At 53.2% G+C, this 22,702-nt stretch overlaps 1 protein-coding gene across 6 annotated transcripts in view; it reads left to right on the forward strand.

Annotated features, from left to right (window-relative positions):
- The window catches only part of EIF4G3 (eukaryotic translation initiation factor 4 gamma 3), a 193,413-nt gene that overhangs the window by 58,486 nt on the left and 112,225 nt on the right, over nt 1-22,702 (forward strand). For all 6 annotated transcript variants that reach the window (XM_063942065.1, XM_063942061.1, XM_063942063.1 and 3 more), the window contains 2 exons: nt 2,561-2,692; nt 17,873-17,968. In XM_063942065.1, the coding sequence (XP_063798135.1) occupies nt 2,561-2,692; nt 17,873-17,968 (228 nt within the window). The remainder of the gene's footprint in view (nt 1-2,560; nt 2,693-17,872; nt 17,969-22,702) is intronic.

Raw genomic sequence — 22,702 nt, forward strand, 5'->3', positions numbered from 1 at the left:
GTATCTTTCTCTGTCCGGGTTTCGGAGTAGATACTGTCCGGTTAAGGTTAGGTATTTTTCCTGTGGAAAGAGGTCTGAGGGTCCAGAGTTGGATCGGCTTTGAGGTGACACCTCATCAATATGTTCCGTTAATAAGACAGATGGGTGCGACCTAAGAGGCCTTTTTCGGTGAGCAGGTCTAATACCAGAGTGGTTTTCATGTGACCAGTTGGAAATGTGGTCCGGGTCTCACCTGCGTATGCACCGGAATATAATCCAAACGGACAGGACATCGCTCCCGTGGTGTCTGCTCGGTTCTTTCCTTCTAGAGGAATGAAGGTCCGGGATCCAGGTTTAGATCCTGGTGTACTTTGCAAGGGACGTATTTCCAGAGGATAAGGTCAAGTTGGGAATCTTGTCTGCTGTAAGCTTTCTTGAATTAAGAGCTATTTCGACGAACGTATTCTTCGTGTTCTGCCGTGTTAGTTCTGCCAGACAACTTGTCAGCAGTGGCGTAAGTAAGCCGCTATGGTGGAACAAGGAGCAAAGCGGCAATGGCAGAAGATGCACAGTTTGCAGTTGAGTGGGAATTCTGGTAAACGCTATATTAGCAGTCTTCGTTCCGGAGGTAAACGACGGAGAAATAGATTTCCTCTGCTGACACGATATCCAGCCGGGACAAATTCTGTCATCATCGAGAAGCTTTCCCAGATGTGACAAGTCTTTGAGGAGTGTCGCAATTGGATATGTGGGCATCTCGCCTCAACGAGAGGCCTCAAGGAGATTGTTCCAGGTCAAGGGACACTCAAGATATAGCAGTGGACATCCTCGTGTCTCCGTGGGTGTTTTTAGTCGGTCTAGGTGACCTCTCAGCTTTCACTTTTCTGACGGTGGTAAGCGTAAGATAATCGAAGGTTCCAGGGATCCTCTTGAATCCGGTCTAGCCAGCGAGGGTTGGCTATCCAGTTTCATGGTTTCCTCATAGAAGATTACTGCCCTCTTCCTCTACGTGAGGTAATATTACAACAAGATCAGGGCGTGTATCAGGACTTCCCGCAACTGCGTCTGACGTGGGGGCGGTTGAATGCCATATCCTAAGCCGAACGGGTGTTCCCAGTGAAGTCGTTTCCTCAATTATTCAGGCTAGGAAAGAACTAACGGCACAGCGTTACCACCGTTGTTGGAGTAATTATGTGTCTCGGTGGGTATCCAGGAAGGCTCCTATGGAGGACTTTCAGCTAGGTCGTGCTTATCCATGCTTTACAAGCCGATGTGGAGGCAAGCCTAATAAGTTTCTTTACAAAATTTCTCTCTTGGAAAGTGGTCAGGCTATTGGCTTGACGTCCGCAAGGCGGGTGTCGGAAGTGGTGGTTTTGTCTCACAAGAGACTTTTTTGATCTTTCAGGTGGATGGAGAGGAATTGAGTACTCGGTTGGTAGTTTTACCAAGAGTGGTTTCTAGGTTTCACAGAATTCGGCCTGTTTTGTTGCCGGTGGTTACTTCAGCATTAGCTGATTCAAATTCCCTCGATCTAGCCAGGGATTTGGGTATGTAGGTCGTAAATTTGGCTCAGTTTGGAGAAACAGAGGCTCTGTTTGTCTGGTATGTTCCCAGCATGGTTTGGGAGACTGCGTTATGCAGTCTGTTACACGTTGAATCTGTGATGCGGTTTGCCATGTTCGTTCTACGGTTGAATTGCCGTCACCGAAGTCGGTGGAGGTCCATTTTTTGGGGGAAGATGGGTTTTTCTTGGGCGGATGCCCAAGGAGTCTCAGCGGTTCAACTTTGCCGAGCGGATTCTTGGTCGGGATCAAACGCTTTTGCTATGCTCTACAAGTTTGATACCCTGGGTTTTGGGGACCTTTTGTTTGCTCATTCGGTGCTGCAGAGTCGTCCGCACTCTCCCGCCCGTTTTGGAGCTTTGGTATAATCCCCATGGTCCTTACGGAGTCCCCAGCATCCTCTAGGACGTATGAGAAAATAGGATTTTAGTACCTACCGGTAAATCCTTTTCTCTTAGTCCGTAGAGGATGCTGGGCGCCCGTCCCAGTGCGTACGGTATCTGCAGTTATTGTTTTTGGTTACACCCTGGGGTGTGTCTTCTCTGTCTGGCGGTTGCTACCGTTGTTCATGACATGGCATGCGGTGTCTTATTTTTGCTTCTGTGGACACACGGTTTGTGTTACATATTCTCTCAGCATGTGGCTGTGTATTGTTCATGCCGTTGGCTGGTATTCTACTGAATGCCATGTTCTACGGTATGTTCGTGGTGTGAGCTGGTAGGACACTCACTGTGTTATAACAATAAATTCTTTCCTCGAAATGTCCATCTCTCCTGGGCACAGTTTTCTAACTGAGGTCTGGAGGAGGGGCATAGAGGGAGGAGCCAGTTCACACCCAGTTCAAGTCTTTATAGTGTGCCCAAGCTCCTGCAGATCCATCTATACCCCATGGTCCTCACTGAGTCCCCAGCATCCTCTACGGACTAAGAGAAAAGGATTTACCGGTAGGTACTAAAATCCTATTATTACGGCATTGGTAGAGGACGTGTATCTAATATTCAATGTTTTATTTCCTGCAGGTTGCAGCGCAGGTAGCAAGGCAGCCGGGACCGCCAGGCCCCTCCCCCTATTCTGCACATGACCTAAGCAAGGGGCACCCAAATCTGGCAGCCACCCCACCAGGACATGCTTCGTCCCCTGGGCTATCACAGGTAAGTGCCCCCAGGCCTGATAAGCCGGATCAGTGATAACGTGCTGGGAGTGTGTACGTGCCATATGATGGCGGTGCTTCCTATTGGTATATGATAACAGGACAGATCTCTTCCATGTAATAAGTGGCTAAAATAGAACGTTTAGTAAATCTCAGTCTTATAAAATCCGCTACAATGTGACTGCTGGAGGGAGATGGTCTGCAAGCCTGAGCTTCCGGGGATCCTGGGTGTGAGGTGTAATTAGGACTTATTTACTCCAGCTAATTGCCTGCCCAGCCCCCAGCGTGTGAAACCTCAGAGCTCCCCTCCCGGCATTGCTCAATAGTGCCGAGTATTTTTAGTCCGGTGACTGCGTCGTGTAATAAACAGGCAAAGTGCAGAGTCACGGTCACACGGCATGGAGAAAGTGGTGAGTCAGTCCCCTATACTGTATACACTTCTATTACATCTCCAGTGGCTGGCACACTGCGCCCTATAGGTGGCCGCTGGGTACTGCACCCATCCGCAGGACGTTACCACATTGCATAATATGGAAGTACTAGCAGGAGAGAATTATGGGTCACTGCTGACCGTCATACAGTTCTGTGTCAGCTGCAGCCAGTGATGGTGCGTCCCCCCCCCAGTGTGCTCTCTGTACCCCGCTAGCGGCTGTTCCCCCTGTATTATTCCCATGTTCATACACAGTGTAATAGTCCCTCCTGTCTCCCCCGATGTGCTGTCTGTACCCCGCTAGCGGCTGTTCCCCCTGTATTATTCCCATGTTCATACACAGTGTAATAGTCCCTCCTGTCTCCCCCGGTGTGCTGTCTGTACCCCGCTAGCGGCTGTTCCCCCTGTATTATTCCCATGTTCATTCATAGTGTAATAGTCCCTCCTGTCTCCTCCGGTGTGCTGTCTGTACCCCGCTAGCGGCTGTTCCCCCTGTATTATTCCCATGTTCATACACAGTGTAATAGTCCCTCCTGTCTCCCCCGGTGTGCTGTCTGTACCCCACTAGCGGCTGTTCCCCCTGTATTATTCCCATGTTCATTCATAGTGTAATAGTCCCTCCTGTCTCCCCCGGTGTGCTGTCTGTACCCTGCTAGCGGCTGTTCCCCCTGTATAATTCCCATGTTCATTCATAGTGTAATAGTCCCTCCTGTCTCCCCCGGTGTGCTGTCTGTACCCCGCTAGCAGCTGTTCCCCCTGTATTATTCCCATGTTCATTCATAGTGTTATAGTCCCTCCTGTCTCCCCCGGTGTGCTGTCTGTACCCCGCTAGCGGCTGTTCCCCCTGTATTATTCCCATGTTCATACACAGTGTAATAGTCCCTTCTGTCTCCTCCGGTGTGCTGTCTGTACCCCGCTAGCGGCTGTTCCCCCTGTATTATTCCCATGTTCATACACAGTGTAATAGTCCCTCCTGTCTCCCCCGGTGTGCTGTCTGTACCCCACTAGCGGCTGTTCCCCCTGTATTATTCCCATGTTCATTCATAGTGTAATAGTCCCTCCTGTCTCCCCCGGTGTGCTGTCTGTACCCCACTAGCGGCTGTTCCCCTTGTATTATTCCCATGTTCATTCATAGTGTAGTAGTCCCTCATGTCCCCCCCGGTGTGCTGTCTGTACCCCACTAGCGGCTGTTCCCCCTGTATTATTCCCATGTTCATACACAGTGTAATAGTCCCTCCTGTCTCCCCCGGTGTGCTGTCTGTACCCCACTAGCGGCTGTTCCCCCTGTATTATTCCCATGTTCATACACAGTGTAATAGTCCCTCCTGTCTCCCCCGGTGTGCTCTCTGTACCCCGCTAGTGGCTGTTCCCCCTGTATTATTCCCATGTTCATACACAGTGTAATAGTCCCTCCTGTCTCCCCCGATGTGCTGTCTGTACCCCGCTAGCGGCTGTTCCCCCTGTATAATTCCCATGTTCATTCATAGTGTAGTAGTCCCTCATGTCCCCCCCGGTGTGCTCTCTGTACCCCGCTAGCGGCTGTTCCCCCTGTATTATTCCCATGTTCATACACAGTGTAATAGTCCCTCCTGTCTCCCCCGATGTGCTGTCTGTACCCCGCTAGCGGCTGTTCCCCCTGTATTATTCCCATGTTCATACACAGTGTAATAGTCCCTCCTGTCTCACCCGGTGTGCTGTCTGTACCCCGCTAGCGGCTGTTCCCCCTGTATTATTCCCATGTTCATTCATAGTGTAATAGTCCTTCCTGTCTCCCCCGGTGTGCTGTCTGTACCCCGCTAGCGGCTGTTCCCCCTGTATTATTCCCATGTTCATACACAGTGTAATAGTCCTTCCTGTCTTCCCCGGTGTGCTGTCTGTACCCCGCTAGCGGCTGTTCCCCCTGTATTATTCCCATGTTCATTCATAGTGTAATAGTCCCTCCTGTCTCCCCCGGTGTGCTGTCTGTACCCCGTTAGCGGCTGTTCCCCTGTATTATTCCCATGTTCATTCATAGTGTAATAGTCCCTCCTGTCTCCCCCGGTGTGCTGTCTGTACCCCGCTAGCGGCTGTTCCCCCTGTATTATTCCCATGTTCATTCATAGTGTAATAGTCCCTCCTGTCTCCCCCGGTGTGCTGTCTGTACCCTGCTAGCGGCTGTTCCCCCTGTATAATTCCCATGTTCATTCATAGTGTAATAGTCCCTCCTGTCTCCCCCGGTGTGCTGTCTGTACCCCGCTAGCGGCTGTTCCCCCTGTATTATTCCCATGTTCATTCATAGTGTTATAGTCCCCCCTGTCTCCCCCGGTGTGCTGTCTGTACCCCACTAGCGGCTGTTCCCCCTGTATTATTCCCATGTTCATTCATAGTGTAATAGTCCCTCCTGTCTCCCCCGGTGTGCTGTCTGTACCCCACTAGCGGCTGTTCCCCTTGTATTATTCCCATGTTCATTCATAGTGTAATAGTCCCTCATGTCCCCCCCGGTGTGCTGTCTGTACCCCACTAGCGGCTGTTCCCCCTGTATTATTCCCATGTTCATACACAGTGTAATAGTCCCTCCTGTCTCCCCCGGTGTGCTCTCTGTACCCCGCTAGCGGCTGTTCCCCCTGTATTATTCCCATGTTCATACACAGTGTAATAGTCCCTCCTGTCTCCTCCGGTGTGCTGTCTGTACCCCGCTAGCGGCTGTTCCCCCTGTATTATTCCCATGTTCATACACAGTGTAATAGTCCCTCCTGTCTCCCCCGGTGTGCTGTCTGTACCCCACTAGCGGCTGTTCCCCCTGTATTATTCCCATGTTCATTCATAGTGTAATAGTCCCTCCTGTCTCCCCCGGTGTGCTGTCTGTACCCTGCTAGCGGCTGTTCCCCCTGTATAATTCCCATGTTCATTCATAGTGTAATAGTCCCTCCTGTCTCCCCCGGTGTGCTGTCTGTACCCCGCTAGCGGCTGTTCCCCCTGTATTATTCCCATGTTCATTCATAGTGTTATAGTCCCTCCTGTCTCCCCCGGTGTGCTGTCTGTACCCCGCTAGCGGCTGTTCCCCCTGTATTATTCCCATGTTCATACACAGTGTAATAGTCCCTCCTGTCTCCTCTGGTGTGCTGTCTGTACCCCGCTAGCGGCTGTTCCCCCTGTATTATTCCCATGTTCATACACAGTGTAATAGTCCCTCCTGTCTCCCCCGGTGTGCTGTCTGTACCCCACTAGCGGCTGTTCCCCCTGTATTATTCCCATGTTCATTCATAGTGTAATAGTCCCTCCTGTCTCCCCCGGTGTGCTGTCTGTACCCCACTAGCGGCTGTTCCCCTTGTATTATTCCCATGTTCATTCATAGTGTAGTAGTCCCTCATGTCCCCCCCGGTGTGCTGTCTGTACCCCACTAGCGGCTGTTCCCCCTGTATTATTCCCATGTTCATACACAGTGTAATAGTCCCTCCTGTTTCCCCCGGTGTGCTGTCTGTACCCCACTAGCGGCTGTTCCCCCTGTATTATTCCCATGTTCATACACAGTGTAATAGTCCCTCCTGTCTCCCCCGGTGTGCTCTCTGTACCCCGCTAGTGGCTGTTCCCCCTGTATTATTCCCATGTTCATACACAGTGTTATAGTCCCTCCTGTCTCCCCCGGTGTGCTGTCTGTACCCCAATAGCGGCTGGTCCTCCCATGTTCATACACAGTGTAATTGTCCCTCCTGTCTCCCCCGGTGGGCTGTCTGTACCCCAATAGCGGCTGGTCCTCCCATGTTCATACACAGTGTAATAGTCCCTCATGTCCCCCCCGGTGGGCTGTCTGTACCCCAATAGCGGCTGTTCCCCCCCCCCTGTATTATTCCTCCCATGTTCATACACAGTGTAATAGTCCCTCCTGTCTCCCAGTTGTGGTTCCTGTAGAAGTTCAGGCACCACGTGGTGGTAATCGGAGGACTGTTCTGGGAAATCCTGTACTCTGGGTCTGGTGGGGGACGCTGTAGATCAGTGGTTCTCAAACTCGGTCCTCAGGACCCCACACGGTTCACGTTTTCCACGTCACCCAGCAGCTGCACTGTGTATCACCAACTGTCACATTTTAAAAATCTACAGGTGACCTGCAAAACATGAACCGTGTGGGGTCCTGAGGACCGAGTTTGAGAACCTGTGCTGTAGATAATGGGGGTATAAAGTGTGGATCTAGGTCCGCAGGCAGTTTATCTCATGAGAATGTCTGCGGCCCCTCGCCCTGTGTACCCCGCTCCTGCACACGATAGGACAGAGAGAAAGGAGCAGAACGGGTTCTCCTGCAGCGTAAACAAAAGTGTGTAAAGTGCCCAGTGCGCCCTGAGGGTAACCGCCAGCCTTCCTACCGGAACTGCCATCCATGCCAAGCAAAGACGTGGAAGTATGAGGAGATGACCTAGGTGCTCAGCCGAGTCTTGTGCCACCCGCCAGGAGGTAGAGAGTGCCCAGGGTACCACATATTGCATGGCACAGATAGCGATGCTGCTGCCCGCTGTACCCCTTCCCTGAGTGTCACACACCTGGCAGCGCAGTGTGAGGCTCCTGTTCCATGCACAAAGCCTTCTCCCTAGTCCTGCGGCCTCCTGTGCACACACTCTGTACCCCTCAAACTGTCCCAGGGTCCCCCGATAGGGTGCAGAGAAATCCTCAGTAGCATGGCTTCCTCCCAGTATATGGTCAGCGTCCGTATCACTGCTCTGTGCTGCAGGTGTCCTGTGCTTTGTGGTACACATCTCATCTTTCACTCTGTATGTATTTATATCCATCCTGCAACGTGGGAGTAGTTGTACTGTGCAGCTGACTATATACACAATAACAGATACTGAGATTTATAGGCATCCTGCAGTGTGGGAGTAGTTGTACTGTGCAGCTGACTATATACACAATAACAGATACTGAGATTTATAGGCATCCTGCAGTGTGGGAGTAGTTGTACTGTGCAGCTGACTATATACACAATAACAGATACTGAGATTTATAGGCATCCTGCAGTGTGGGAGTAGTTGTACTGTGCAGCTGACTATATACACAATAACAGATACTGAGATTTATAGGCATCCTGCAGTGTGGGAGTAGTTGTACTGTGCAGCTGACTATATACACATAACAGATACTGAGATTTATAGGCATCCTGCAGTGTGGGAGTAGTTGTACTGTGCAGCTGACTATATACACATAATAACAGATACTGAGATTTATAGGCATCCTGCAGTGTGGGAGTAGTTGTACTGTGCAGCTGACTATATACACATAATAACAGATACTGAGATTTATAGGCATCCTGCAGTGTGGGAGTAGTTGTACTGTGCAGCTGACTATATACACATAATAACAGATACTGAGATTTATAGGCATCCTGCAATGTGGGAGTAGTTGTACTGTGCAGCTGACTATATACACAATAACAGATACTGAGATTTATAGGCATCCTGCAGTGTGGGAGTAGTTGTACTGTGCAGCTGACTATATATACACAATAACAGATACTGAGATTTATAGGCATCCTGCAGTGTGGGAGTAGTTGTACTGTGCAGCTGACTATATACACAATAACAGATACTGAGATTTATAGGCATCCTGCAGTGTGGGAGTAGTTGTACTGTGCAGCTGACTATATACACAATAACAGATACTGAGATTTATAGGCATCCTGCAGTGTGGGAGTAGTTGTACTGTGCAGCTGACTATATACACATAATAACAGATACTGAGATTTATAGGCATCCTGCAGTGTGGGAGTAGTTGTACTGTGCAGCTGACTATATACACATAATAACAGATACTGAGATTTATATCCATCCTGCAATGTGGGAGTAGTTGTACTGTGCAGCTGACTATATACACAGAATAACAGATACTGAGATTTATATCCATCCTGCAATGTGGGAGTAGTTGTACTGTGCAGCTGACTATATACACAATAACAGATACTGAGATTTATAGGCATCCTGCAGTGTGGGAGTAGTTGTACTGTGCAGCTGACTATATATACACAATAACAGATACTGAGATTTATAGGCATCCTGCAACGTGGGAGTAGTTGTACTGTGCAGCTGACTATATATACAGAATAACAGATACTGAGATTTATAGGCATCCTGCAACGTGGGAGTAGTTGTACTGTGCAGCTGACTATATATACACAATAACAGATACTGAGATTTATAGCCATCCTGCAACGTGGGAGTAGTTGTACTGTGCAGCTGACTATATACACAATAACAGATACTGAGATGTATAGGCATCCTGCAGTGTGGGAGTAGTTGTACTGTGCAGCTGACTATATATACACAATAACAGATACTGAGATTTATAGCTATCCTGCAGTGTGGGAGTAGTTGTACTGTGCAGCTGACTATATATACACAATAACAGATACTGAGATTTACAGGTATCCTGCAGTGTGGGAGTAGTTGTACTGTGCAGCTTACTATATACACATAATAATAGATACTGAGATTTATAGGCATCCTGCAACGTGGGAGTAGTTGTACTGTGCAGCTGACTATATACAGAATAACAGATACTGAGATTTATAGGCATCCTGCAGTGTGGGAGTAGTTGTACTGTGCAGCTGACTATATACACATAATAACAGATACTGAGATTTATAGGCATCCTGCAGTGTGGGAGTAGTTGTACTGTGCAGCTGACTATATACACATAATAACAGATACTGAGATTTATAGGCATCCTGCAGTGTGGGAGTAGTTGTACTGTGCAGCTGACTATATACACATAATAACAGATACTGAGATTTATAGGCATCCTGCAATGTGGGAGTAGTTGTACTGTGCAGCTGACTATATACACAATAACAGATACTGAGATTTATAGGCATCCTGCAGTGTGGGAGTAGTTGTATTGTGCAGCTGACTATATATACACAATAACAGATACTGAGATTTATAGGCATCCTGCAGTGTGGGAGTAGTTGTACTGTGCAGCTGACTATATATACACAATAACAGATACTGAGATTTATAGGCATCCTGCAGTGTGGGAGTAGTTGTACTGTGCAGCTGACTATATATACACAATAACAGATACTGAGATTTATATCCATCCTGCAATGTGGGAGTAGTTGTACTGTGCAGCTGACTACATACACAATAACAGATACTGAGATTTATAGGCATCCTGCAATGTGGGAGTAGTTGTACTGTGCAGCTGACTATATACACAATAACAGATACTGAGATTTATAGGCATCCTGCAGTGTGGGAGTAGTTGTACTGTGCAGCTGACTATATACACATAATAACAGATACTGAGATTTATATCCATCCTGCAGTGTGGGAGTAGTTGTACTGTGCAGCTGACTATATATACACAATAACAGATACTGAGATTTATAGGTATCCTGCAATGTGGAAGTAGTTGTACTGTGCAGCTGACTATATACACAATAACAGATACTGAGATTTATAGGTATCCTGCAGTGTGGGAGTAGTTGTACTGTGCAGCTGACTATATACACAGAATAACAGATACTGAGATTTATATCCATCCTGCAATGTGGGAGTAGTTGTACTGTGCAGCTGACTATATACACAATAACAGATACTGAGATTTATAGGCATCCTGCAGTGTGGGAGTAGTTGTACTGTGCAGCTGACTATATACACATAATAACAGATACTGAGATTTATAGCCATCCTGCAACGTGGGAGTAGTTGTACTGTGCAGCTGACCATATATACAGAATAACAGATACTGAGATTTATAGGCATCCTGCAACGTGGGAGTAGTTGTACTGTGCAGCTGACTATATACACATAATAACAGATACTGAGATTTATAGCCATCCTGCAACGTGGGAGTAGTTGTACTGTGCAGCTGACTATATACAGAATAACAGATACTGAGATTTATAGGCATCCTGCAATGCACATTCCCCGTCCTGTCACCGTTATTACTAGCCGCGCTCACCTTCCCCGTCCTGTCACCGTTATTACTAGCCGCGCTCACCTTCCCCGTCCTGTCACCGTTATTACTAGCCGCGCTCACCTTCCCCGTCCTGTCACCGTTATTACTAGCCGCGCTCACCTTCCCTGTCCTGGCACCGTTATTACTAGCCGCGCTCACCTGTCCTGTCCTGTCACCGTTATTACTAGCCGCGCTCACCTGTCCTGTCACCGTTATTACTAGCCGCGCTCACCTTCCCTGTCCTGTCACCGTTATTACTAGCCGCGCTCACCTTCCCCGTCCTGGCACCGTTATTACTAGCTGCGCTCACCTTCCCCGTCCTGTCACCGTTATTACTAGCTGCGCTCACCTTCCCCGTCCTGTCACCGTTATTACTAGCCGCGCTCACCTTCCCCGTCCTGGCACCGTTATTACTAGCCGCGCTCACCTTCCCTGTCCTGGCACCGTTATTACTAGCCGCGCTCACCTTCCCCGTCCTGTCACCGTTATTACTAGCCGCGCTCACCTTCCCCGTCCTGTCACCGTTATTACTAGCCGCGCTCACCTTCCCCGTCCTGTCACCGTTATTACTAGCCGCGCTCACCTTCCCCGTCCTGTCACCGTTATTACTAGCCGCGCTCACCTTCCCTGTCCTGGCACCGTTATTACTAGCCGCGCTCACCTGTCCTGTCCTGTCACCGTTATTACTAGCCGCGCTCACCTGTCCTGTCACCGTTATTACTAGCCGCGCTCACCTTCCCTGTCCTGTCACCGTTATTACTAGCCGCGCTCACCTTCCCCGTCCTGGCACCGTTATTACTAGCTGCGCTCACCTTCCCCGTCCTGTCACCGTTATTACTAGCTGCGCTCACCTTCCCCGTCCTGTCACCGTTATTACTAGCCGCGCTCACCTTCCCCGTCCTGGCACCGTTATTACTAGCCGCGCTCACCTTCCCTGTCCTGGCACCGTTATTACTAGCCGCGCTCACCTTCCCCGTCCTGTCACCGTTATTACTAGCCGCGCTCACCTGTCCTGTCACCGTTATTACTAGCCGCCCTCACCTTCCCTGTCCTGTCACCGTTATTACTAGCCGCCCTCACCTTCCCCGTCCTGTCACCGTTACTAGCTGCGCTCACCTTCCCTGTCCTGTCACCGTTATTACTAGCCGCGCTCACCTTCCCCGTCCTGTCACCGTTATTACTAGCCGCGCTCACCTTCCCTGTCCTGTCACCGTTATTACTAGCCGCGCTCACCTTCCCCGTCCTTGCACCGTTATTACTAGCCGCGCTCACCTTCCCCGTCCTGTCACCGTTATTACTAGCCGCGCTCACCTTCCCTGTCCTGTCACCGTTATTACTAGCCGCGCTCACCTTCCCCGTCCTGGCACCGTTATTACTAGCCGCGCTCACCTTCCCTGTCCTGGCACCGTTATTACTAGCCGCGCTCACCTTCCCTGTCCTGGCACCGTTATTACTAGCCGCCCTCACCTTCCCCGTCCTGTCACCGTTATTACTAGCCGCGCTCACCTTCCCCGTCCTGTCACCGTTATTACTAGCCGCGCTCACCTTCCCCGTCCTGGCACCGTTATTACTAGCCGCGCTCACCTTCCCTGTCCTGGCACCGTTATTACTAGCCGCGCTCACCTTCCCTGTCCTGTCACCGTTATTACTAGCCGCGCTCACCTTCCCCGTCCTGTCACCGTTATTACTAGCCGCGCTCACCTTCCCCATCCTGTCACCGTTATTACTAGCTGCGCTCACCTTCCCCGTCCTGTCACCGTTACTAGCTGCGCTCACCTTCCCTGTCCTGTCACCTTTATTACTAGCCGCGCTCACCTTCCCCGTCCTGTCACCGTTATTACTAGCCGCGCTCACCTTCCCCGTCCTGTCACCGTTATTACTAGCCGCGCTCACCTTCCCCGTCCTGTCACCGTTATTACTAGCCGCGCTCACCTTCCCTGTCCTTGCACCGTTATTACTAGCCGCGCTCACCTTCCCCGTCCTGTCACCGTTATTACTAGCTGCGCTCACCTTCCCCGTCCTGTCACCGTTACTAGCTGCGCTCACCTGTCCTGTCACCGTTATTACTAGCCGCGCTCACCTGTCCTGGCACCGTTATTACTAGCCGCGCTCACCTTCCCTGTCCTTGCACCGTTATTACTAGCCGCGCTCACCTTCCCTGTCCTTGCACCGTTATTACTAGCCGCGCTCACCTTCCCCGTCCTGTCACCGTTATTACTAGCCGCTCTCACCTTCCCTGTCCTGTCACCGTTATTACTAGCCGCGCTCACCTTCCCCGTCCTGTCACCGTTATTACTAGCCGCGCTCACCTTCCCTGTCCTTGCACCGTTATTACTAGCCGCGCTCACCTTCCCCGTCCTGTCACCGTTATTACTAGCTGCGCTCACCTTCCCCGTCCTGTCACCGTTATTACTAGCCGCGCTCACCTTCCCCGTCCTGTCACCGTTATTACTAGCTGCGCTCACCTTCCCCGTCCTGTCACCGTTATTACTAGCCGCCCTCACCTTCCCCGTCCTGTCACCGTTATTACTAGCTGCGCTCACCTTCCCCGTCCTGTCACCGTTACTAGCTGCGCTCACCTTCCCCGTCCTGTCACCGTTATTACTAGCCGCGCTCACCTTCCCTGTCCTTGCACCGTTATTACTAGCCGTGCTCACCTTCCCCGTTCTGTCACCGTTATTACTAGCTGCGCTCACCTTCCCCGTCCTGTCACCGTTACTAGCTGCGCTCACCTTCCCCCGTCCTGTCACCGTTATTACTAGCCGCGCTCACCTTCCCCGTCCTGTCACTGTTATTACTAGCCGCGCTCACCTTCCCCGTCCTGTCACCGTTACTAGCCGCGCTCACCTTCCCCGTCCTGTCACCGTTACTAGCCGCGCTCACCTTCCCCGTCCTGTCACCGTTATTACTAGCCGCGCTCACCTTCCCTGTCCTGTCACCGTTATTACTAGCCGCGCTCACCTTCCCTGTCCTTGCACCGTTATTACTAGCCGCGCTCACCTTCCCTGTCCTTGCACCGTTATTGCTAGCCGCGCTCACCTTCCCCGTCCTGTCACCGTTATTACTAGCTGCGCTCACCTTCCCCGTCCTGTCACCGTTATTACTAGCCGCGCTCACCTTCCCTGTCCTGGCACCGTTATTACTAGCCGCGCTCACCTGTCCTGTCCTGTCACCGTTACTAGCCGCGCTCACCTGTCCTGTCACCGTTATTACTAGCCGCGCTCACCTTCCCTGTCCTGTCACCGTTATTACTAGCCGCGCTCACCTTCCCCGTCCTGGCACCGTTATTACTAGCTGCGCTCACCTTCCCCGTCCTGTCACCGTTATTACTAGCTGCGCTCACCTTCCCCGTCCTGTCACCGTTATTACTAGCCGCGCTCACCTTCCCCGTCCTGGCACCGTTATTACTAGTCGCGCTCACCTTCCCTGTCCTGGCACCGTTATTACTAGCCGCGCTCACCTTCCCCGTCCTGTCACCGTTATTACTAGCCGCGCTCACCTGTCCTGTCACCGTTATTACTAGCCGCCCTCACCTTCCCTGTCCTGTCACCGTTATTACTAGCCGCCCTCACCTTCCCCGTCCTGTCACCGTTACTAGCTGCGCTCACCTTCCCTGTCCTGTCACCGTTATTACTAGCCGCGCTCACCTTCCCCGTCCTGTCACCGTTATTACTAGCCGCGCTCACCTTCCCTGTCCTGTCACCGTTATTACTAGCCGCGCTCACCTTCCCCGTCCTGGCACCGTTATTACTAGCCGCGCTCACCTTCCCTGTCCTGGCACCGTTATTACTAGCCGCGCTCACCTTCCCTGTCCTGGCACCGTTATTACTAGCCGCCCTCACCTTCCCCGTCCTGTCACCGTTATTACTAGCCGCGCTCACCTTCCCCGTCCTGGCACCGTTATTACTAGCCGCGCTCACCTTCCCTGTCCTGGCACCGTTATTACTAGCCGCGCTCACCTTCCCTGTCCTGTCACCGTTATTACTAGCCGCGCTCACCTTCCCCGTCCTGTCACCGTTATTACTAGCCGCGCTCACCTTCCCCATCCTGTCACCGTTATTACTAGCTGCGCTCACCTTCCCCGTCCTGTCACCGTTACTAGCTGCGCTCACCTTCCCTGTCCTGTCACCTTTATTACTAGCCGCGCTCACCTTCCCCGTCCTGTCACCGTTATTACTAGCCGCGCTCACCTTCCCCGTCCTGTCACCGTTATTACTAACCGCGCTCACCTTCCCCGTCCTGTCACCGTTATTACTAGCCGCGCTCACCTTCCCTGTCCTTGCACCGTTATTACTAGCCGCGCTCACCTTCCCCGTCCTGTCACCGTTATTACTAGCTGCGCTCACCTTCCCCGTCCTGTCACCGTTACTAGCTGCGCTCACCTGTCCTGTCACCGTTATTACTAGCCGCGCTCACCTGTCCTGGCACCGTTATTACTAGCCGCGCTCACCTTCCCTGTCCTTGCACCGTTATTACTAGCCGCGCTCACCTTCCCTGTCCTTGCACCGTTATTACTAGCCGCGCTCACCTTCCCCGTCCTGTCACCGTTATTACTAGCCGCTCTCACCTTCCCTGTCCTGTCACCGTTATTACTAGCCGCGCTCACCTTCCCCGTCCTGTCACCGTTATTACTAGCCGCGCTCACCTTCCCTGTCCTGGCACTGTTATTACTAGCCGCGCTCACCTGTCCTGTCACCGTTATTACTAGCCGCACTCACCTGTCCTGGCACCGTTATTACTAGCCGCCCTCACCTTCCCTGTCCTGGCACCGTTATTACTAGCCGCGCTCACCTTCCCCGTCCTGTCACCGTTATTACTAGCCGCGCTCACCTTCCCTGTCCTGTCACCGTTATTACTAGCCGCGCTCACCTGTCCTGGCACCGTTATTACTAGCCGCCCTCACCTTCCCTGTCCTGGCACCGTTATTAGTAGCCGCGCTCACCTTCCCTGTCCTTGCACTGTTATTACTAGCCGCGCTCACCTGTCCTGTCACCGTTATTACTAGCCGCCCTCACCTTCCCTGTCCTGGCACCGTTATTACTAGCCGCGCTCACCTTCCCTGTCCTGTCACCGTTATTGCTAGCCGCCCTCACCTTCCCTGTCCTGGCACCGTTATTACTAGCCGCGCTCACCTTCCCCGTCCTGGCACCGTTATTACTAGCCGCGCTCACCTGTCCTGTCACCGTTATTACTAGCCGCGCTCACCTTCCCTGTCCTGTCACCGTTATTGCTAGCCGCCCTCACCTTCCCTGTCCTGTCACCGTTATTGCTAGCCGCCCTCACCTTCCCTGTCCTGTCACCGTTATTGCTAGCCGCCCTCACCTTCCCCGTCCTTTCACCGTTATTACTAGCCGCGCTCACCTGTCCTGTCACCGTTATTACTAGCCGCCGTCCTGGCACCGTTATTACTAGCCACGCTCACCTTCCCCGTCCTGGCACCGTTATTACTAGCCGCGCTCACCTTCCCTGTCCTGGCACTGTTATTACTAGCCGCGCTCACCTGTCCTGTCCTGTCACCGTTATTACTAGCCGCGCTCACCTTCCCTGTCCTGTCACCGTTATTACTAGCCGCGCTCACCTTCCCCGTCCTTTCACCGTTATTACTAGCCGCGCTCACCTTCCCCGTCCTTTCACCGTTATTACTAGCCGCGCTCACCTGTCCTGTCACCGTTATTACTAGCCGCCCTCACCTTCCCTGTCCTGTCACCGGTATTACTAGCCACGCTCACCTTCCCTGTCCTGGCACCGTTATTACTAGCCACGCTCACCTTCCCTGTCCTGTCACCGTTATTACTAGCCGCGCTCACCTGTCCTGGCACCGTTATTACTAGCCGCGCTCACCTTCCCCGTCCTGTCACCGTTATTACTAGCCGCCCTCACCTGTCCTGTCCTGTCACCGTTATTACTAGCCGCACTCACCTTCCGTGTCCTGGCACCGTTATTACTAGCCGCGCTCACCTTCCCCGTCCTGCCATCGTTATTACTAGCCGCGCTCACCTTCCCCGTCCTGTCACCGTTATTACTAGCCGCGCTCACCTTCCCTGTCCTGTCACCGTTATTACTAGCCACGCTCACCTTCCCTGTCCTGTCACCGTTATTGCTAGCCGCCCTCACCTTCCCCGTCCTCGCACCGTTATTACTAGCCGCGCTCACCTTCCCTGTCCTGGCACCGTTATTACTAGCCGCCCTCACCTTCCCCGTCCTTTCACCGTTATTACTAGCCGCCCTCACCTTCCCCGTCCTGTCACCATTATTACTAGCCGCCCTCACCTTCCCTGTCCTGTCACCGTTATTACTAGCCGCGCTCACCTGTCCTGGCACCGTTATTACTAGCCGCCCTCACCTTCCCGGGCACCGTTATTACTAGCCGCGCTCACCTTCCCCGTCCTGTCACCGTTATTACTAGCCGCCCTCACCTTCCCTGTCCTGTCACCGTTATTACTAGCCGCGCTCACCTTCCCTGTCCTGTCACCGTTATTACTAGCCGCGCTCACCTGTCCTGGCACCGTTATTACTAGCCGCGCTCACCTGTCCTGGCACCGTTATTACTAGCCGCGCTCACCTGTCCTGGCACCGTTATTACTAGCCGCGCTCACCTGTCCTGGCACCGTTATTACTAGCCGCGCTCACCTGTCCTGTCACCGTTATTACTAGCCGCGCTCACCTGTCCTGGCACCGGTATTACTAGCCACGCTCACCTGTCCTGGCACCGTTATTACTAGCCGCGCTCACCTGTCGTGGCACAGCTCAGCAGTGACTGAGAACATGGGATGCGTGGCACTGGAGGGCACGCTCACGTTGTAACGCAAATTGTTCTTTCTTCCTCATCAGGCCTCTTATGCCACGGGGCAGAGCACCACGGCACCCACTCTGGTGTATCCTCAGCCACCACAGACAATGGGTACACAGCCACAGGCTCGCTCACCGGTAAGTACACACCTACCATCTCCGTGCACTAGAGTATTGTCTGTATGACTAGGGCCTGTGCCCTGGGCGTAATGAGTGACGCGGGGGTGCAGCTCTGACCCCCTTTGCCCTGGGCGTAATGAGTGACGCGGGGGTGCAGCTCTGACCCCCTTTGCCCTGGGCGTAATGAGTGACGCGGGGGTGCAGCTCTGACCCCCTTTGCCCTGGGCGTAATGAGTGACGCGGGGGTGCAGCTCTGACCCCCTTTGCCCTGGGCGTAATGAGTGACGCGGGGGTGCAGCTCTGACCCCCTGTGCCCTGGGCGTAATGAGTGACGCGGGGGTACAGCTCTGACCCCCTTTGCCCTGGGCGTAATGAGTGACGCGGGGGTGCAGCTCTGACCCCTGTGCCCTGGGCGTAATGAGTGACGCGGGGGTGCAGCTCTGACCCCCTGTGCCCTGGGCGTAATGAGTGACGCGGGGGTGCAGCTCTGACCCCCTGTGCCCTGGGCGTAATGAGTGACGCGGGGGTGCAGCTCTGACCCCCTGTGCCCTGGGCGTAATGAGTGACGCGGGGGTGCAGCTCTGACCCCCTGTGCCCTGGGCGTAATGAGTGACGCGGGGGTGCAGCTCTGACCCCCTGTGCCCTGGGCGTAATGAGTGACGCGGGGGTGCAGCTCTGACCCCCTGTGCCCTGGGCGTAATGAGTGACGCGGGGGTGCAGCTCTGACCCCCTGGGCGTAATGAGTGACGCGGGGGTGCAGCTCTGACCCCCTGTGCCCTGGGCGTAATGAGTGACGCGGGGGTGCAGCTCTGACCCCCTTTGCCCTGGGCGTAATGAGTGACGCGGGGGTGCAGCTCTGACCCCCTGTGCCCTGGGCGTAATGAGTGACGCGGGGGTGCAGCTCTGACCCCCTGTGCCCTGGGCGTAATGAGTGACGCGGGGGTGCAGCTCTGACCCCCTGTGCCCTGTGCGTAATGAGTGACGCGGGGGTGCAGCTCTGACCCCCTGTGCCCTGGGCGTAATGAGTGACGCGGGGGTGCAGCTCTGACCCCCTGTGCCCTTGGCGTAATGAATGACGCGGGGGTGCAGCTCTGACCCCCTGTGCCCTGGGCGTAATGAGTGACGCGGGGGTGCAGCTCTGACCCCCTTTGCCCTGGGCGTAATGAGTGACGCGGGGGTGCAGCTCTGACCCCCTGTGCCCTGGGCGTAATGAGTGACGCGGGGGTGCAGCTCTGACCCCCTGTGCCCTGGGCGTAATGAGTGACGCGGGAGTGCAGCTCTGACCCCCTGTGCCCTGGGCGTAATGAGTGACGCGGGGGTGCAGCTCTGACCCCCTGTGCCCTGGGCGTAATGAGTGACGCGGGGGTGCAGCTCTGACCCCCTTTGCCCTGGGCGTAATGAGTGACGCGGGGGTGCAGCTCTGACCCCCTGTGCCCTGGGCGTAATGAGTGACGCGGGGGTGCAGCTCTGACCCCCTGTGCCCTGGGCGTAATGAGTGACGCAGGGGTGCAGCTCTGACCTGGCTAGTTGAGACAGTATGGGGCTAACGTTCACCTTACATCATGTAACCCTGTTTATACATGGGGATCTGTAATACAGTGTACACTAGAATGTCGCGGCTCTGCTTCTCTGCTGACGTGAGCATCATGTGTATCACTCTCTGTGTTCTGCTGCCAGTCTGCGTCTAATACGTAGATCAGTGTGAGCCCCCCTGTGTTCCCTCTATGGCAGACCTAGTCCTTAGCACGCCACATAAGCGCAACGTAAAATAGTGATGTCATTTCCCCTGTAAGAGATGGTTTCCCAGCTGTAGTGTATTGAGGAGATGGTCACATCTTACAGGGGAGAGGGTTGTACAAGTGTCATTTATACTCCTATAGTGACCTCATTGTGATGAACAGTACTTAACTCTGCCACCTGATAGGCTGCACTCTCAGTGATGTCACTGGCTCCTATTGACTGGATAGGCTGCGCTCTCAGTGATGTCACTGACTCCTAGTGACTGGATAGGCTGCACTCTCAGTGATGTCACTGACTCCTAGTGACTGGATAGGCTGCACTCTCAGTGATGTCACTGGCTCCTATTGACTGTAGAGGCTGCGCTCTCAGTGATGTCACTGGCTCCTATTGACTGGATAGGCTGCGCTCTCAGTGATGTCACTGACTCCTAGTGACTGGATAGGCTGCACTCTCAGTGATGTCACTGGCTCCTATTGACTGGATAGGCTGCACCCTCAGTGATGTCACTGGCTCGGCCGCGCTCTCAGTGATGTCACTGGCTCCTAGTGACTGGATAGGCTGCGCTCTCAGTGATGTCACTGGCTCCTAGTGACTGGATAGGCTGCACTCTGTGATGTCATTGGCTCCTATTGACTGGATAGGCTGCGCTCTCAGTGATGTCACTGGCTTCTATTGACTGGATAGGCTGCGCTCTCAGTGATGTCACTGGCTCCTATTGACTGGATAGGCTGCGCTCTCAGTGATGTCACTGACTCCTAGTGACTGGATAGGCTGCACTCTCAGTGATGTCACTGGCTCCTATTGACTGGATAGGCTGCGCTCTCAGTGATGTCACTGGCTCCTATTGACTGGATAGGCTGCGCTCTCAGTGATGTCACTGACTCCTAGTGACTGGATAGGCTGCACTCTCAGTGATGTCACCGGCTCCTATTGACTGGATAGGCTGCGCTCTCAGTGACGTCACTGGCTCCTAGTGACTGGATAGGCTGCGCTCTCAGTGACGTCACTGGCTCCTAGTGACTGGATAGGCTGCGCTCTCAGTGACGTCACTGGCTCCTAGTGACTGGATAGGCTGCGCTCTCAGTGATGTCACTGGCTCCTATTGACTGGATAGGCCGCGCTCTCAGTGATGTCACTGGCTCCTATTGACTGGATAGGCTGCGCTCTCAGTGATGTCACTGACTCCTAGTGACTGGATAGGCTGCACTCTCAGTGATGTCACTGGCTCCTATTGACTGGATAGGCTGCGCTCTCAGTGATGTCACTGGCTCCTAGTGACTGGATAGGCCGCGCTCTCAGTGATGTCACTGGCTCCTAGTGACTGGATAGGCTGCGCTCTCAGTGATGTCACTGGCTCCTAGTGACTGGATAGGCTGCGCTGTCAGTGATGTCACTGGCTCCTATTGACTGGATAGGCTGCGCTCTCAGTGATGTCACTGGCTCCTAGTGACTGGATAGGCTGCGCTCTCAGTGATGTCACTGGCTCCTAGTGACTGGATAGGTCGCGCTCTCAGTGATGTCACTGGCTCCTAGTGACTGGATAGGTCGCGCTCTCAGTGATGTCACTGGCTCCTAGTGACTGAATAGGCTGCACTCTCAGTGATGTCACTGGCTCCTAGTGACTGGATAGGCTTGTCACTGGCTCCTAGTGACTGGATAGGCTGCGCTCTCAGTGATGTCACTGGCTCCTAGTGACTGGATAGGTCGCGCTCTCAGTGATGTCACTGGCTCCTAGTGACTGAATAGGCTGCACTCTCAGTGATGTCACTGGCTCCTAGTGACTGGATAGGCTTGTCACTGGCTCCTAGTGACTGGATAGGCTGCGCTCTCAGTGATGTCACTGGCTCCTAGTGACTGGATAGGCTGCACTCTGTGATGTCATTGGCTCCTATTGACTGGATAGGCTGCGCTCTCAGTGATGTCACTGGCTCCTATTGACTGGATAGGCTGCGCTCTCAGTGATGTCACTGGCTCCTATTGACTGGATAGGCTGCGCTCTCAGTGATGTCACTGACTCCTAGTGACTGGATAGGCTGCGCTCTCAGTGATGTCACTGACTCCTAGTGACTGGATAGGCTGCACTCTCAGTGATGTCACTGGCTCCTATTGACTGGATAGGCTGCGCTCTCAGTGATGTCACTGGCTCCTATTGACTGGATAGGCTGCGCTCTCAGTGATGTCACTGACTCTTAGTGACTGGATAGGCTGCACTCTCAGTGATGTCACCGGCTCCTATTGACTGGATAGGCTGCGCTCTCAGTGACGTCACTGGCTCCTAGTGACTGGATAGGCTGCGCTCTCAGTGATGTCACTGGCTCCTAGTGACTGGATAGGCCGCGCTCTCAGTGACGTCACTGGCTCCTAGTGACTGGATAGGCTGCGCTCTCAGTGATGTCACTGGCTCCTATTGACTGGATAGGCTGCGCTCTCAGTGATGTCACTGGCTCCTATTGACTGGATAGGCTGCGCTCTCAGTGATGTCACTGGCTCCTATTGACTGGATAGGCTGCGCTCTCAGTGATGTCACTGACTCCTAGTGACTGGATAGGCTGCACTCTCAGTGATGTCACTGGCTCCTATTGACTGGATAGGCTGCGCTCTCAGTGATGTCACTGGCTCCTAGTGACTGGATAGGCCGCGCTCTCAGTGATGTCACTGGCTCCTAGTGACTGGATAGGCCGCGCTGTCAGTGATGTCACTGGCTCCTATTGACTGGATAGGCTGCGCTCTCAGTGATGTCACTGGCTCCTATTGACTGGATAGGCTGCGCTCTCAGTGATGTCACTGGCTCCTAGTGACTGGATAGGCTGCGCTCTCAGTGATGTCACTGGCTCCTAGTGACTGGATAGGTCGCGCTCTCAGTGATGTCACTGGCTCCTAGTGACTGGATAGGCTGCGCTCTCAGTGATGTCACTGGCTCCTAGTGACTGGATAGGCTGCGCTCTCAGTGATGTCACTGGCTCCTAGTGACTGGATAGGTCGCGCTCTCAGTGATGTCACTGGCTCCTAGTG

Source organism: Pseudophryne corroboree, chromosome 10 (assembly GCF_028390025.1).
Source record: "Pseudophryne corroboree isolate aPseCor3 chromosome 10, aPseCor3.hap2, whole genome shotgun sequence".
NCBI classification, from domain to species: Eukaryota; Metazoa; Chordata; class Amphibia; order Anura; family Myobatrachidae; genus Pseudophryne; species Pseudophryne corroboree.